Source organism: Neovison vison, chromosome 7 (genome assembly GCF_020171115.1).
Source record: "Neovison vison isolate M4711 chromosome 7, ASM_NN_V1, whole genome shotgun sequence".
In the NCBI taxonomy this organism is placed as follows: Eukaryota; Metazoa; Chordata; class Mammalia; order Carnivora; family Mustelidae; genus Neogale; species Neogale vison.
Genome location: NC_058097.1, coordinates 18184600 through 18203464, shown reverse-complemented (window position 1 = coordinate 18203464; position 18865 = coordinate 18184600). Strand labels below are relative to the sequence as shown.

Below are 18865 nucleotides of genomic sequence, written 5' to 3'. Positions count from 1 at the left end.
CAATCCCAGGACCCTGGGATCATGACCTGAGCCCAAGGCAGAGGCTTCAACCCACTGAGCTACCCAGGCACCCCTCTTGAGAGCTTTTTTGATTTTATTTGTTTGAAACTCTTTCATCATTATAAACAAGCTTTATTTATTTATTTTTTATAAACAAGCATTTTCACAAGTAAAATATGGTTTGAGCATTGGGATTCTGTAGCTCATATATTAAAATTGGATGGTTATTCTGTTGTTCTTGACATCTATGACAGGCAGTGTTTGATTCTATCTCTGATCTATTTGTCTTCCCTCTCTTTATAAACATTGAAAGTGAATGCATAATCTCTTAAGAACTTGCACTTCGTATGAATCATAAAGGAATATCACTGTGGCAGTTTAACATTTGAATGATAATTCTGGTTCCTTTAAAAAAATATTATAATGTCTGCTCTTCTACACAGACTACAGTGAAAGGCATGAGAAATGCTGTAGGGCACTGATAGAAATTATAACTGACCTTAGCTTTTGTCCCATGATAACACATTCTTAGGGTACCAGATCATTGCATACTACAGGACTACCAATATGCTGCACTCAAAGTCAGAAAAAAAATTTTTTGAGATATAATTCACATACTACAAAATTTATTATATATAATCTAGTGTCACTTAGTTCCTTGCTTAACCATTACCATTGTCTAGTTCCAGAACATTTTTATCAGCCACAAATGAAACCTTATACCCATTAGTCAGGCACTTCTCATTTCCAGCTTCCCCCTGAGACCCTCCCTGGCAACCACTAATCTGCTATGTGGATTTGCCTGTTCTGAATATTTCATATAAATATAATCATACAATATATAGCCTTTTATATCTGGCTTCTTTCACTTAACATGATATTTTTAAGGTTCATCCATATTTTAACACATATGTGTACTTCATTTCTTTTTTTATTAATAGATTTTATTTTTTTTTAAAGATTTTATTCATTTATTTGACAGAGAGAGATTACAAGTAGGCAGAGAGGCAGGCAGAGAGAGAGAGGAGGAAGCAGGCTCCCTGCTGAGCAGAGAGCCCGATGTGGGACTCGATCCCAGGACCCTGAGATCATGACCCGAGCCGAAGGCAGCGGCTTAACCCACTGAGCCACCCAGGCGCCCTAGATTTTATTTTTAAAGCATTTTTAGGTTTAGAGAAAAGCTGAGCAGAGAGTATAGAGAGTTCTGTAAAAGCTCCCTCTTCACTCCTCATACTTCCCCTACATCTCCCCAGTTTCCCCTATTATAAGTACCTTGCATTTGTGTGGTACATTTGTTATGACTGATGAACAATACCAATATATGATTTTTTTAAGATTTTATTTTTATTTATTTGACAGACAGAGATCACAAGCAGGCAGAGAGGCAGGCAGAGAGAGAGGAGGAAGCAGGTTCCCCACCGAGCAGAGAGCCCGATGAGGGGCTCGATCCCAGGATCCTGAGATCATGACCCGAGCCGGAGGCAGAGGCTTTAACCCACTGAGCCATCCAGGCTCCCCCCCCAATATATTATTATGAACTGAAGCCTGTTGTTTACATTAAGATTCACTCCTTGTGTTGTTCGATGCTGTCAATTTTGACAAATATATAGTGTGTATACCATTACTTCATAGGTGAGGGTATATATTCTATCATGAAGTATATAATTATCTGGTGGGTTTTTTGTGATATTATCGTTAGTATCAAAAAGAATAGTTTTACTGCCCTAAATATCCCCTGTGCTCCATCTGTTCATCTTTCCCTTTCCACTCACTTCACCTCTAGCAACTACTCATCTTTTTACTGCTCCTCTCTACAGAATGTCATATAGTTGCAATCATTTAGTATGCAACCACTAACTTTTTTTAAAATATTTATTTATTTATTTGAGAAAGGGAGTGTGCATGCATGCAGGGGTAGGACAGAAGGAGAGGAAGAGAGAGAATCCCCCCACCAGCAGTCTTCCCATTGAGCACAGAGTCCAGCACAGGGCTTCAAGGCTGAATCCCAGGACCCTGAGATCTCAACCTGAGCCGAAATCAAGAGATGGATGCTTAACCAACTGAGCTACCCAAGCATCCCCAACCACTAACCTTTTTAAAAAATCTTTTTTAAAAAAAGATTTATTTATTTGACAGAGATCACAAGTAGGCAAAGAGAGATGGGGAAGCAGGCTCCCCACTGAGCAGAAAGCCCAATGCAGGGCTCAATCCCAGGACCCTGAAATCATGACCTGAGCCGAAGGCGGAGGCTTAACCCACTGAGCCACCCAGGTGCCCCTGAAATGACCTTTAATTTTTTAAAATATGAGTTCTATCTTTATTTTCAAATCTTCTTTTTCTTTCTGATAATTTTTCTGATTTTGTCTAATTTACATTTTTCAGCAATTTTCAAACTCTTTGGTTTCAGAATATTAAAAAAAATAGAGTGACATTGTTTTATATTCTTATAAATATCTTTAATGTCTTAATTGGAGACCTCTAGAGTCTCATATCTGCTTCTGTATTAAATCTCTTAGGATTTGTTGTATTGGTTGAAAAAAATATATGTATATATCAAAGATTTTATTTATTTATTTATTTGTCAGAAAGAGAGAGAACCTGAGCACCGGGGAGCAGCATCGGGAGAGGAAAAAAGCAAGCTCTCCACTGAGCAGGGAGCTCAATGGAGGGCTCAATCCCAGGACCTTGGGATCATGACCAGAACCAAAGGGCTATGCTTAACTGACTGAGCCACCCAGGCACTCCCGGTTAAAATATATTTTTTAAAAATGATGCCTCACACCGATAAGAGATTCAAAAAGGGGGAAGTGCTTTAATAGCATTTTCAATGAATTGTGGATATTCTTTTTTGATATGAAATGAAAACTGGACAATTGGTAGTTTCTTACAGTTTAGTTGTATGTGGAATCTAAAACCATATCAGCATACTTTTTATACTTTGTTGCATTAAATCCATTTTGGTACATCTTGCATTTTTAAAAAATTTTTATTTATTTTATTAGATTTTATTTATTTATTAGAGAGAGAGAGAGAATGCACATAAGCAGGGAGGAGGGCAGAGGGAGAGGCAGGCTCCCCACTGAGCAGGAGCCTGATGTGGGACTCCATCCCAGGACCCTGAGATCACGACCTGAGCCGAAGGCAGACACTTAATGACTGAACCACCCAGCGTCCCACATCTTGCATTTAAATGAATCTTTTACCCATGCATGATTTTGTGACGTCATACATCGGTCATTTGAAAAATATTACCTTACTGAGTTATGTAGGTCTTTAAAATGCTGATAAATTTCATTCTGGATAACATATAAAATAAAAATTTCATTTGTTAATGTCCTCAATCTTGGGGCACCTGGGTGGCTCAATGGCTTAAACACGTGCCTTTGGCTCAGGTCATGATCCCAGGGTCCTGGGATTGAGCTCTACGTTGGGCTCCCTGCTGACACAGGGAACTGCTTCCCCCTCTCCTCTCCCCTTGTGCTCACTCTCACTCTCTCTGTCTCTCTCTCTCTCTCAAATAAATAAATAAAACCTTTTTAAAAAAGTATCATCAATCTCATTCAAAAGATCTTTAAAGGTCTATCACTTGTTTTCCTGAAATAACAATCTCACTTTGTTCTCAAGAAAATGTCTCCAGATATTCTAACTAACCATCTAACTTACCAAATATTCTGACTAACCTATCTAACTAATATTCTAACTAACCATTCTAACTAACCAAATATTCTAACTAACCATCATGTATCAGGGTTTTTCAAGTAAAAATGGTATTCCAGATAAAAAGTAGCTAGTTAAGCCGGCTTCTCAAAATCACAGTGGGGCTCCTGGGTGGGTCAGTCGGTTAAGCATCCATCTCTTTTTTTTTTTTTTCCAATTTATTTATTTTCAGAAAAACAGTATTCATTATTTTTTCACCCCACCCAGTGCTCCATGCAAGCCGTTCCCTCTATAATACCCACCACCTGGTACCCCAACCTCCCACCCCCCCCTGCCACTTCAAACCCCTCAGATTGTTTTTCAGAGTCCATAGTCTCTCATGGTTCACCTCCCCTTCCAATTTACCCAAAAGCACATACCCTCCCCAGCATCCATCTCTTGATTTCGGCTCAGGTCATGATCTCAGGGTGGTGAGATTGAGCCCTGTTGGCTCCGTGCTCAGCTCCATGCTCAATCTCTTGAGTTTCTTCTTCTTCTTCTCTCTCTCTCTCTCTCTCTGCCTCTCCCTCTGCATTTACTCTCGCTCTCTCTCTCTCAAATAAATAAATAAATCTAAAAAATTCACACAAATGTTTTCCCTCAGAGCATCCACCATACTTCAGTATGCAGTAGAAGTACTTCATGCATATTTCTCATTTAGTCACACAAATAAAAAGAACATGTGCTCAAGTTTCAAAATCAACAAAATTAACCATTTTTACTGCTTTTTAAAGGGCATTCTTGGGGCACCTGGGTGGTTCGTTGGTTAAGCCTCTGCCTTCGGCTCAGGGCATGATCTCTGGGTCCTGGGATCAAGCCCCGCATCGGGCTCTCTGCTTAGCAGGGAACCTGCTTCCCCCTCTCTCTCTGCCTGCCTTTCCGCCTTCTTGTGATCTTTGTCTGTCAAATAAATAAATAAAATCTTTTTTTTTTAAAGGACATTCTTAAGTGAAACTGGCTATATATTTTTTTTAATTGCAAGTATGTGATAGTAAAGAACACTATGACTGTGAATGTGCCTTGGTTATCCTAAGGCCCAGTAGTTTTGCTTTTACACCATAGGTGCAACACTGGAAAAGCTAATTAATATTTTAATATTACTATGAAAGTTTTTTTTAAATAGTTTTGATTTCATGGACCCCTGTGCATGTCTCAGACACCTTCAGCAATCTGGGGACCACACTCTGATAACTGCTACATTTTGTTTTTATATCTTTTAGCTTGTTTCAAAATACTAAGTTACAGTTTTCATTTGTAATGTATCTTTCTAGAGTGCTTTCATTCTTTAGGGATGCTTCTTTCTCTTTTTTTAAAAACACTTTATTTATTTATTTATTTATTTTGACAGAGGTCACCAGCAGTCAGAGAGGCAGGCAGAGAGAGAGGGGGAAGCAGGCTCCACGCTGAGCAGAGAGCCCGATGCGGGGCTTGATCCCAGGACCCTGAGATCATGACCTGAGTCGAAGGCAGAGGCTTTAGACCACTGAGCCACCCAGACAGACGCCCCTCTTTTTTCTTTTATTAACCCATATAAAGTTACTGTAATCCTTTCCTGTGGCTCTTTAAGTGCGGTTAAGTTTTCCTGTACTTTTACATGATAAGGGTAGGCCAGAATAGCTTTTCTAGTTTCAGAGTTTTAGAGCTCCCTCTTCTGTTATGTTCACAAAGTGCTAAAAAATGGAGCTTTATGTGTCCTGATATCTGCCATCTTTGCTTTTCTCCCCACTTGTCACTGTACCTTCTCTTTCCTTTGAGCCTGTTGTTTCTATCCCATTCAATGTGGATTCTACTCCCACTAATTTCTCCCTGTTGTGGGTCTTGTCTTGAAAGCGATCTTCAGTTTATTACTTTTCAGTTTTAGGGTCCAGACTGCTCTAGCACCTTAAACCTTATTTCATTGCAGTCTCCTGGCATTCGCCTACAAATTGGATCTTGCAGAACCTCTTTCCAGTTTTGATTGCTATTGTATTTAGCCCACCACACTTGCCAGTGAGTTCCTATTGACAATTTTGAGATTCTCCTCTTTTTAGTGCTGTTAGAAGTCTAGTTGACTTTCTTCCATATATAGGATATATTATGTAAATATGTATTATATTCTTTATGCACACATATGTTTTTCCTTTTCCATACGTACCACACATACCTTTCCGCACATACCTTGCCACACATACCTTTTCCCTCACTGTCTTAGAGATCTTTCCATATGATCACCTACAAATCTACCTCATTGTTTTTAATAACTTTATAACAATAATTAACACTTACATAGCAATTATGTATCAGGTACTGTTCTAAGTTTTGTATATATATTAATTTAATCATTACAGCATCTTATGAGTTAAATACTATTGTTATCCCTATTTTACAGATAAGGAATCTGAAGTACAGAGAGAATAAATTACTTACAGAAAACCAGAGATCTAGTACTTTGTCCATTGTATCCATCTACCATTATTTAGGACACCAGGTTCTACTCTTCTGTGGATAGACCCTGTGATCATTTTCTCCCCCCACCCTTTTTTTTAATTCTCTTTTTAAAAATGATCCTCAAACCTTTCTGCAACTGATACCCGCGTGTATATATTATATATCCTGGCAAAGTTTTTTTGAGTATGATTTATAGGGCTAAATCCCAGCAGTGGGATTGCTACATTTCTTCTTAAATTTGTTTTGAGAACTTCTGAAGACATATTACATCATGCAGGATGAATAGAGAAACACAAGGGTGCTGTAAAATCAAGGTTTGGTTTCGTTGTATTAGGTGATATCACTGCTTTTAATTTTTTTTAAGATTTTATTTATTTATTTGACAGACAGAGATCACAAGCAGACAGAGAGGCAGTCAGAGAGAGAGGAAGGGAAGCAGGCCCCCTGCTGAGCAGAGAGCCCGATTTGGGGCTCAATCCCAGGACCCTGAGATCATGACCTGAGCCGAAGGCAGCGGCTTTAACCCTCTTGAGCCACCCAGGAGCCCTGATATCACTGCTTTTAAAGGGAAAATCTGATCTTATGAATCTTGGATATAGGTCCTTTCACAAATGGGGTATGGGAGGAAGGAAGAGCTATGTTCTCTGACTCTTGTTTAAGCAGAGTTCATAATATATATACTGGTGATCTCTTTTCAGAATTGGTGGAGTCTCTTTCATTGCAGGGATCTTATGCTGTAAAAATTCATTCCATTGGTGATGCCTTCAGAAATTTTAAGAACCTCCGATCCTTAGATTTATCAAGAAACTTGATCACAAGCCTGAAGGTAAGTACTATATTCTATGACTAGTCAGTTCAACCCAATTTATTTTAGCAGTACTACTGCTAAAATAAACTCTTATTTAGCAGTACTACTAGTAGTAGTAGTCATAGTAGTTTTGATGGGAAGAAATAAGAGATAATGTCAGCCTGGGGGAATATAGGATCTTCCTTTTAAGTGTTTCCAAATGAAATTTTATTATTTGCTGAAAACTCACTCAGCTTTATTCTATGTTTGAAAATTTTCTGGTATAACATATTGGGGAAATTTTCTTTTGTACTCGGGGAAAATTATATTAAATGATAACAGGCTAAGGCAATAGGACATATTTTTTAATGTGTGTAAAAAATTATACGGAGCACTTGTGAAAGTACAGATTCTTAGTTGCTACTCTGAGAGAGATTCTCAGTATGTCTGGGGTGGGCTTATGGTATACCTGGAGGATTCTGATGGTGTTGGTACATTGACCTAGATTATTACTGTGGGTTTTTTCAAGAAGGAGGGAATGGTGGTTTTGGAAACAAAGAAAAATCTCTAGATCAGGAGATGGGAGAGCAGAGGGCAAGACAAGAAAGTGGACAGGAGCAGGTTTGAGCAGTGTAAGGATTAGCAAATACACAAAAAGCTCTACAAACATAAGTGTGAACACACGGAGGTGGAAGTTCTGTCTTTTTTGTGGTGGACCCCCAAATGGTATTTCTCCTACATGTTCCCATTTTACCCACTTATATGCCTGTCTTGATTAAGCCCTTCTTTGCGAGACTCAAGGTGAAAGACTCACAAATGCTATTCAGGATTAGTTAATGATCTCCTGGATTATCCTGCCAGTTTTGTGCTTTTAAGGGGATACTTATTCAACAAGACCGGCCAGACCCAAATCTGAAACAAAGGACCCTAAAAGAGAAGTTCAAGCAAGATTTCCAGCTAGGACTGGAAAAGCAGAAGCTGCAAGTTAAACTAGGTCGTTAGACTCTTTGGTAGCCCCATTTGTATTTGGCCCATCAGTTTCAGAAAGCATTAGTTCAGATTTGCTTAGGTCTCCTCTTTTCACCTGTATGTATGCATGTTTGCTTGTTAATTTTCATGCTAAAAAATTGAGTGGACGTTACCATAATTTGTTTTTATACTCGCATTCTTTCTACTTCTGTAAATTGGGCAAAAAACTATTGTGAAGATCAACATGTGTACACTGTTTGGCATATATGAAGCACTTAGTAAATGTTTTCTCCATTTTTTTGCATCTATGATTTATCTACATATGTTCATCTCTAACAGTTCTGAATCATTTTACTTAATTTTCTCAGGGGATAAATGTTTTGTGATTATTTCTAGTATAATTTGGGGGAAAATGTGAATTCATGCCAAGTGGGAAAAGTGAGAGGAAGATAGAAGTCATTTTCTTGACTTTTACACTGAGAGACGTTAAAAGATTACTTGAGCTGGGCCATTAGACACATTTAAAGAGAGTCCTAATGGTGTACTGCGCTGGGAGTGGGGCCAAAGTCACTGACAACTATTTCTAACTACTGACCATTTCACAATGCAGAAGTTAATGGAATCCAAAAAAGCCAGAAAGAAATGAATCAAAGTGTAAACTGGGTTCTTTATTCAGAAATGCTTTGTGTATATCTTTTTTTTTTTTTAAGATTTTATTTATTTATTTGACAGAGAGAAATTACAAGTAGATGGAGAGGCAGGCAGAGAGAGAGAGAGAGAGAGAGAGAGGGAAGCAGGCTCCCTGCTGAGCAGAGAGCCCGATGCGGGACTCGATCCCAGGACCCCGAGATCATGACCCGAGCCGAAGGCAGCGGCTTAACCCACTGAGCCACCCAGGCGCCCCTGCTTTGTGTATATCTTTGAGTTTTTAAATTTTCTGTAACAAGAGAATGGTGGTTTTGAATAACAGAAGAATAAAAAACATTATTTTATAAATTCATGATGGAAAATAATTTTACTGAAATTACTCTCAATGACAGAGTTCCTTCTATGGTATGAAGTTTTACTATAAAATGATGTGATTGTACATATATGTACATGTTCTAAATTACTGTCCTGAAATTTAATGTTGGGCAAAAGCGAACTAGCCAAATGCATGAAAATTAAACAATTATTTTCAATAGTAGATTTCATCAAAGAAGGTGTATTGTGGCTTTTCCTCTCCAGTATCCCAGAGAAATGGAGGAGTGGGGTAATTCTGGAAGGGGAAACAAGGACAAGGACAAGAGGGTACTAGATTGTTCCAACAAGGAAGACTTAGATATGGTGTTTTTTTGTTTTCCCACATACTCCATTGACCCTAAACATGAGGCATTGAGATACAAGAACACACAACATATACACACTTAAAATTTTTTTTAATCGTACTCTTCTTCCTCAGGACTATCTTTTTTGCCTATCTCCTTTCCTCTTGAAAATTGATGTGTTTCTGGGGTCAGGAGAGTGGATGTGGCAAGGGTGAGAGAAGGGCAAAAGTGACTTAGCTTAGCCACTGCAAGGGAGAGTGATCGGGGAGCAACAGAAGTAGATTATCTGACTGCAAATACCTGACTGCAGATATTTCCATGTCAGGTTTTTTTAATTTTTTTAAAAGAATTTATTTATTTATTTGAGAGAGAGACAGTGAGAGAGAGCACGAGTGAGGAGAAGGTCAGAGGGAGAAGCAGACTCCCCATGGAGCTGGGAGCCCGATGCGGGACTCGATCCCGGGACTTTGGGATCATGACCTGAGCTGAAGGCAGTCGTCCAACCAACTGCGCCACCCAGGCACCCCTCCATGTCAGGTTTTTAAATATACAATACGTCTAGTGCCTGTGGGCTGATTGTTCTTATTCTTAGTCATCTAAATAAGAGTTTCAAACCTGCCTTTTTCATAGATGATTCAGGTAACATGTTTAAGGATGGAAGTAATAGTTATATTTCCACCCTTATCTGTGAGATTCCTAGTCCTTACCTATGTGCAGTTTCATAATGTGGTCTTTTCCTTGCAGGGCATCCAGTATTTATGTTCGCTCCAAGACCTGAATTTGTATTATAACAACATTCCTTCATTAGTGGAGGTGTCCCGCCTACAGCCTTTACCCTTCCTCAGAGAACTAGATTTGAGACTCAATCCTGTTGTCAGGAAAGATACAGATTATAGGCTCTTTGCTGTGTACACGCTACAAACTCTGGAGAAACTGGGTGAGACCCTCCTCCCCTGTTCCTTGCCCCAGAATTTACATTAAACCAGCTGCCTCCTATCCTTTTGGGTGTTGGCCCACAGTGTGCACTGGCAGGATATATTTGTCTATTAGTCAATATTTATGTAATTCTTTTGTGTTGGCAGGATGTATGACGAGTCCTTTTTTTTATTGAATGACAATCTATGATTTTATCAGTTACTTCCAGCTTTAGTTTTCTTCAGTTGATGGTTTCACCACCACTTCCTCCCCAACAAAGAGTTTCCAGGTTGAGATTTATTTTTCCAGGTGCCCCAAATTTGGAACTATATTAGCAATAGAAAATGAATACAACTCCTCTTTGGGTCTTCGTTGACAAGGAACAATAAATATCCCTTCAAATGAGCTAGTCTGTATTTCTTTATAATTTTATTGTTGAGTATACATTTCTTTTTTTTTTTTAAAGATTTTATTTATTTATTTGTCAGAGAGAGAGGGAGAGAGAGCGAGCACAGGCAGACAGAGAGGCAGGCAGAGGCAGAGGGAGAAGCAGGCTCCCTGGCGAGCAAGGAGCCCGATGTGGGACTCCATCCCAGGACGCTGGGATCATGACCTGAGCCGAAGGCAGCTGCTCAACCAACTGAGCCACCCAGGCGTCCCGAGTATACATTTCTTATTGATATAAATTGAATTTATTCTTGGAGAAAGAAAGATTTCTCTTGCTTAGTGGGGAAACTAATTTCTTTCAGAAACAGTGTAACTTTTTTTTCTTTTTTAAAGATTTTATTTATTTGACAGACAGAGATCACAAGTAGGCAGAGAGGCAGGCAGAATGGGGGTGGGAAGAAGGCTCCCCACCGAGCAGAGAGCTTGATACAGGGCTCTATCCCAGTACCCCGAGATCACGAACCAAGCTGAAGGCAGAAGCCTAACCCACTGAGCCACCCAGGCACCCCATCAGAAACAGTGTAACTTTCAGCAGACTACTAGGCCATTTGGATTGTTTGCTGCCTAAACTCTACTTTCTGCAGTGGTAGCTATACCTATGTGGCAGTTGTTGCTATGGTATCCCTGTAGTCTCCCTGAGTTACTACTTGCTCCAGTGACAACATAATAGCATTATTTTGTGACCTGTCTCTAACAAAAGAATATGAGACTGATCTTTAGTTTTTACTCTGTGAATATGGTTTTCTGACCCACTACTGTTTACTCCAAAAAAGAAACATGCTCAGACCACGGTTTTTGCCTCCAGATGACCGAGCTGTGCGGGAAAGTGAGAGAAAAGCTGCCAAGCTGCATTTTAGTCAGTTGGGCAACAGCGAAAATTTTCTTTTAGAGGTGGAAAAAAGGTAAGACGATTACTTTTTAAAAAATGTTTTAGTTTGGTTCAGACACAGATAGCAGTGAATTCCTACTTAATGTCTTCATTTTCAGTGGAAATCTCCACAAGTTGTAAGAATTCTCAGATCAGGAACAAAAACGTATCTATTCAACATACTGAAATTTATTCAGGATGAGAATCTGGCCCTCACAGGGAACATTTCTGCTTTCTTGAACTACTGGGTCTGCTTTGGGTATAATTATTATTTTTTTAAGATATTATTTAGTTGGGAGAGAGAAATAATAAGCTGGGGGTAGGAGCAGAGGAAGAAGGAGAACCATATTCCCTGCTGAGCAGGAAGCCCTATGAGATGTGGGGTTCAGATCACGACCTGAGCCAAAGGCAGATGCATAACAAACTGAGCCACCCAGGTGTCCCTGAATATAATTATTGATAATTCTCTAAAGCTTACAGGTAGGGATACCATGAGATATCCTCCCCATAAATGCTTACCAACTCTTTCCTGAAGTTATAAATCAGTACGCAGTCTTTTCCTGTTGAATTAGAAGGTTTTCATTACCAGGGAGATTAATTTCTTAAAAGATAAGGAAAACATTTTTCTACCAAATCAAAAGTAAACAGACCTTGAAGATCTAAAGTATCTGAATGGTAGATTTTTCTACTTCTTGTTACTAAAATCTGATCAAAATAAGATAGCATGTATTCTACTCCAAAACTCATGCTCTTTATTCTTAAAAAGTAGCTTTATTATTTTTGAAAAACAACTCCATTAAATTTTACATAATACAGAAAAATGCAGTGAAAATCACCCCATACTCTGTTACCAAGAGTTAACTACTAGTAATGTTTGGTAGACATCCTTCTAGACATCTGTATACTTACCAAAAGACAAATATACATGTGTCTGTTAGTATTGCTTTCTGGTGGTATAAGTAAAGCATTACTTATTATTGAGAATTTGGAAAGTACAGAAAAATCACAAGAAATAAATAAGCAATTCATATTTTCACCAATGAGAAGTAAACATTAATTATATTATAGTAAACATCCTCTTTGTCTTAAGTATATATACGTGTGTTTATATACAATATTCTATGTTATATAATTGATCTCTAAATATACATTAATAATAAAATAATATATATATACTATTTTATAGTAATTTGCTTCCTATACATAACATTTGTAGCTTGTTAAGATATGAACATATCTCCACAACATTAAATATTCCTCTCCAGAATGAGTTTTTTCTTTATTGCTGTTCCCCTCCATGAGAATTAGGACCTTGCTTGTCTTATTTGTTGCAGTATCCCTAGTGCCTAGAACACTGACACATATAAGATACAAAAAAAATAATTTGTTGAATGATGAATGAATGAAGTCAATAACTGTTCTCTTGGCCTGGGATCTTTCTCTTTGTCTATCTCTGCCCTGATCCTTTAGATGTCTTATAATGTAATGCTCAGAGAACATTTTTAGTTCTCTATATGTATATTTTTATTTCTCTATTTTTAACCCAAGTTTATTGAGGTTTTTACATAGAGTAAAATTCACCCTGCTATAAAAAGAAATGGAATGTTCCTTAAAAATTATTTGTATATATATTTTATAAAGTAATTCTTATTTTAATTCATTCGGGATACCTTGTTTATTACAGAAATACAGAGATGAATTAATGTGTAACTAAATACACTTCCTAATAAGGCAGATAATTAGCACTATCATATTTCTGTTTATCATAGTTACCATATGATGTGATGATTGCAAAAGCAGAGGTAAAATGTTACTCAAGTGCCCAGTCCTAGCATTAATATCTTTTAAGATCTCTAACCCTGGGTAAAGACTTTTTTAAGGCTTTCTGAATCCCAGTTCCCCCAACCTATACAGTGGTAATAATGAATAATAGGGGAACTTTTATGATTAGATGAAATGGTGGGTATAAAGTGCCTGGCTCATAGTCTAGGCTATCTGTACTTCCAGTCTGTAGTTAAGTCTTACTGTATTATATCAATCAAGAGCAAACATTTGCCTCTATTATCTTTTTTTTTTCTTTTAACTAATGGCTGTAGTTGCTCCCAGTACAATTCTTGGCAGCAGAACTTTCCTTTCTGTTTCCTATGAATTTTTTAATTCAAAAGAAAATATCTTATTCCCTTAAACACTTAGACCTAAGTTTGTATCAAGAAAACAGAGTGTCTAAGTCCTGAATTTTCTGGCTTTCATACTTTATTATTTTTTTAAAGATTTTATTTAGAGAGTGAGAGAGAGCACATATCTGCGTGAGCAGGGAGAGGGGCAGAGGGAGAGAGAGAATCTCAAGCAGACTCCCTCCCTGCTAAGCCCAGAGCCTTACACAGGGCTCAGTACCACCACCCTGAAATCACGACCTGAACTGAAATCAAGAGTCAGATGCTCAACCTATTGAGCCTGATTTTCATACTTTAGAGGCTGAACTATATAGTGCCTTCTCTCTCACTATTCCCAGTAACAATATTATGGCTTTAAAAAATGGGTTTAACTGAAATGTGAAAATAATATTTTATAGAACATTTTAAAAATCTTAGTACCATGAATTAATGTTTTCTAAATAGCATTTACTGGTGATCTCAGAAAGCTCCTTTTGAGCTTTTTAAAAAATTTTTAATTTTAAATAAATTATTCTGTGTGGCAGTTCTAGGGAGAAGACAATGAAAAACTGTGTGACCGATGAGAGCTCTGCATCAAAAGTCAATGCCGATGTTGATAACAGAATTGAAACTGGTAAATTTCCTTTCTTTGATCACAAAATGCTTAGAACATTAGTTATTTCAGCTTTTGTGGCTCATCTTGAATAGGATGAAGACAAAATAGTTGAGAAATAACAGATTTGAAGTAAGCACTAGATTTACTGTGTTTTTCCTCCCTTCTCTCAATGCCTGAAAAGGCCCTATTTATTGAGCAGGCCTAAACCAGAACCCATCAAGTACAAGCTGTACTCAGAATTCAATTTCATTTACATCAATCTACATCATTAGTACATTCTGAAAATTGCATGACCTGTCCCCATGGTCCCTGAGCATTGCTAAGGTGATTGATCTGTTAGCCAGAGACTCATGACTCATCTGTATCAATGCAGCTCAGACCCTGGCCCTTCTGGGTTTCTCTACCTTGAACCTTTGCAACTGCAGAATGTCTTGTGTTTGGGCTATATTCCTGGTGAGTGTTGCCTGTAAGTACTGTTGGTAACCTAATAGGATTAAAATGGTTATGCCACATTTAATGATTGTGGCACAGGCAAGGAGAAAGCTTTCCTTGAGAGGAATAGCATACAGTGGACCCTTATGGATTAATCTGGCCCTCATCAGATGACTTTTTACTTGAGGAAATTTTATTCTGTAGAGCCCTCTGTCCATTTGAAGGATACACCAAATTATTTACAATCTCTAAAAATTAATCCCTAAAATCCCAGGAATAACTTTAATAGATGGACTATGTAGTTCAGACATTAAGAATTTCCCGTTTAGAACATAAAGTACTTTGTTTTCCTTACTACTTATTTATCTGTGTGGACACATACTGCAAGTCATTTTCATGTGATTTTTATGGTAACATAAGCCATAGTGAAGTATGATTTTTATTTTTCTTTCTTGGAAATCTCAGTGCCCATATGTCTTGGAGCATGGATTTCTTTATTTCATTTTAAATGACATTTTTTATATTTAAAATTTGATGACATTTTGGGGTACCTGAGTGGCTCAATCAGTTAAGTGTCTGACTCTTAATTTCAGTTTGGGTTGTAGTCTCGGGATTATAGAATTGGACCCCTCTGTCAGGCTCTGTGCTCAGTAGGGAGTCTGCTTAAGATTCTCTCCCTGAGCGCCTGGGGAACTCAGTAGGTTGAATGTCTGCCTTCAGCTCAGGTCATGATCCCAGGGTCCTGGGATTGAGTCCTGCATTGGGCTCCCTGCTCCAGAGGGAGTCTATTTCTCCCTCTCCCTCTGCCTGCCACTCCCCCTGCTTGTGGCTCTTTCTCTCTAACTCTCTCAGTCTCTCTCACTCTCAAATAAGTAAAATCTTTTTAAAAAATAGAAGATTCTCTTTCCCCTACTGTCCCTCCCCCCATCAAGCACTCTGTAAAGTGGTTGATTTTAATTAATTAAAAATAAATAGGGGCGCCTGGGTGGCTCAGTGGGTTAAGCCGCTGCCTTCGGCTCAGGTCATGATCTCAGGATCCTGGGATCGAGTCCCACATCGGGCTCTCTGCTCGGCAGGGAGCCTGCTTCCTCCTCTCTCTCTCTCTCTGCCTGCCTCTCTGCCTACTTGTGATCTCTCTCTGTCAAATAAATAAATAAAATCTTAAAATAAATAAATAAATAAAAACACGGTGGGAAGTCTGCTTAGGATTCTTTCAATCTCCCACTGCCCCTTCCCTCCCTGCTCAAGTGCTCTTTCTCTCTAAAATAAATAAATAAATCTTTTTAAAAATTAAATAAAATTTGATGAAATTCTATTTTTTTAAGATTTTATTTATGAATCTATTTTGGAGAGAGAGTTCTTGTACATGTCAGGGGCAGGACAGATGGGGATGGAGAAGGAAAGAGAATCTCAAGCAGACTCCTTGCTGAGCATGGAGCGTGTCACAGGACTTGATCTCATGACCCTGAGATCATGACCTGAGCAGAAACCAGGAGTTGATGCTTAATCTACTGAGCCACCAAGACACCCCTGATGAAATCCTATTATAAAAATTTTGGAAAATACTAAAAAGCATGAAGAATAGCATTTTAATCACTCATAAGCCTGTCCCCTAGAGAGAATTGCAATTAATAATTTGCTATACAGCCTTCTTGTATTTTTTCTAGGTAAAAACATTTATATATCCATTTCCAGAATGATAAAGATACTTTGAACTATAATTTGACTGCTTTTTTTGTGTATGAGCTGAGTTCATTTATGTCATATTATTATTATTATGTTATTTATGTCATATTACATCATTAGCACACATAAACGTTCACCCCCACGAGTTAAAATGTTTTAAAGTGCATAGTTTCAGGGCATTGGAGTGGTTCAGTCGGTTAAGTGTGGGACTCTTGGTTTTGGCTCAGATCATGATCTTGGGGGGTGTCTGGCTTGGTAAGATTCTCTCCCTCTGGCCCTGTCCGCCCCCTCTCCTGCACCCCACACTCTGACTCGCAAATAAATTTTTTTTTTTAAGGTGCATAGTGTCGGGGCACCTGGGTGGCTCAGTGGGTTAAGCCTCTGCCTTCAGCTCAGGTCATGATCCCGGGGTCCTGGGATCGAGCCCTGCATTGGGCTCTCTGCTCAGTGGGGAGCCTGCTTCCCCCCTCTCTCTGCCCGCCTCTCTGCCTACCTGTGATCTCTCTTTCTCTCAAATTAGTAAATAAAATCTTAAACAATAAAATAAAATAAAAAGGTGCATAGTCTCAGGAAGCCTGGGTGGTTCAGTCAGTTAAGCCATTGCCTTCAGCTCAGGTCGTCATCCCAGGGTCCAGGGATGGAGTCCCTCTTTGGGCTCCTTGCTCAGCGGGGAGCCTGCTTCTCTCTGTCTCTGCCTGCCACTTTGCCTGCTTGTACTCTCTGTCTCTCTCTCTCTTTCACAAATAAATAAAATCTTTTAAAAAAAGATAAGATGCGTAGTCTCTACTGAAAACAAACTACTTTACCAGATACAGGACCCATTTCTAAATGTTCTTGGAAGTTCCAGCTGTTGCCTGGATTTTTTTTTTAATATAAAATTTATGTTGCTACTTTGAAACGTGAAAGAGCTTTGCTTTCCACTGAAAATTGTATTTGTGCTAGACCCCTGGGGAGTGTTGCTTGTAAGCACTGTTCGTAATCCAATATGACTAAAGTGGTTATGCCATGTTAATGGTTGTGCCACAGGCTAGAAGAAAGCTTTCTGGAGAACAGTTCCCACTGGCTCAGTTGTTCCAAACAGTGCTTTCCCACCAATCATTTAGAATGATACTCATTGGCATGGCTACTATAAAAAAACTGGAAAATAACCCATGTTGGCAAGGAAGTGGAGAATTTGGAACTGCTGGTCCAACTGTCTGGTGGGAATATAAAATGGTACAGATGCTATGGACAACAGTATAGCAGTTCCTGAAAAAATAAAAATAAAATTACCATATGATGCAGTGATTCCACTTTGGGGCATTTTGCCAAAGAAGAGAAAGCAGGGTCTTGAAGAGGTGTTTATGCATGTTCATAGCAGCATTATTTACAAGGGCTAAAACATGGAAGCAATCCAAGTGTCCACCAACAGATGAATGAAGAAGCAAAATGTGGTATACACAAACAGTGAAATATTATTTACCCTTAAAACAGAAGGAAATTCTAACATGTGCTACAACATGGATGAACTTAAGGGCATTTGCTAAGCAAAATTAGCCAGTCTCAAAAAGACAGACACTATATGATCCCACTGAATGAGATACTTAAAGCAGTCAAAATCACAGAGGCAGGAAATAGAATGGTGTTTGCCAGAGGCTACAGGGAGGCTCAGAATTATAATTTAATGGATATAGTGTCAGTTCTAGAAGATGAAGAGTTCTGGAGATGGTGGTGGTGATAGTTGCACAACATTATGAATGCATTTTTTAAATTTTTTTTAAAGATTTTATTTATTTGACGGAGAGAGTGAGCACAAGCAGGCAGAGCAGTGGGCAGAGGGAAAGGGAGAAGCAGGCTTCTCCCTGAGCAGGAGTCTGATGTAGGGCTCTACCCCAGGACCCTGGGATCATGACCTGAGCTGAAGGCAGACACTTAACCTAACTGAGCCACCCAGGCGCCTTATGAATGCATTTAATACCACTGAACTGTACACTTAAAATGATAGATGGTATACTTAAAAATTTAAGATGGCAAATTTTGTGTTATGTATATTTAACTACAATAAAAGTAATTGAGGGGGGAACCCAAAACTATGGAGACAGTAAAAAGATCAGTGGTTGCCAAGCTAGAGGGAGGAAGGGATGACCAGGTAAGGTGTACTATACCTTCATTCTTTTGCATGAAGGGTGGGACATGGGTAGCTGTTACTGATATTACTGATATTGTCAAGAGATGAAATTGACTGAGGTTAATTTCAATCAACTTCCAGGTCTTCCCCTGGAATTACAGGCCTTCAATAGACTCCAGAATTCCAAAACAGTTACATCAGACAGATTCTGCCAGTGTAATTATTGCCTAGGTGGAGGACAGGTGCAGCGTGCTGCTTACTCTGCTCTCTTCCCGTCTCCATGGTTTTGCCTTTTCCAGAATAGTATATAGTTGGAATCATTAAGTATGTAGCCTTTTTAGACTGGCTTCTTTACTTAGTAATATCCATGTAAGGTTCCTTTATGTCATTTCATGGTCTGATAGCTCCTTTCTTTCTAGTACGGAATAATATTCTGTTGTCTGGGTGTACCAAAC

At 38.7% G+C, this 18865-nt stretch overlaps 1 protein-coding gene across 6 annotated transcripts in view; it reads left to right on the top strand.

The window, feature by feature from the left end:
• LRRC36 (leucine rich repeat containing 36) overlaps nt 1-18865 on the top strand; it is a 44567-nt gene that overhangs the window by 6714 nt on the left and 18988 nt on the right. For 4 of the 6 annotated variants that reach the window (XM_044255960.1, XM_044255965.1, XM_044255961.1 and 1 more), the window contains exons 2-5: nt 6822-6949; nt 9931-10123; nt 11354-11450; nt 14115-14203. In XM_044255960.1, the coding sequence (XP_044111895.1) occupies nt 6822-6949; nt 9931-10123; nt 11354-11450; nt 14115-14203 (507 nt within the window). Of the gene's footprint in view, nt 1-6821; nt 6950-9930; nt 10124-11321; nt 11451-14114; nt 14204-18865 lie in introns of those variants that run through there. The other 2 variants (XM_044255964.1, XM_044255962.1) reach the window with 2 other exon arrangements.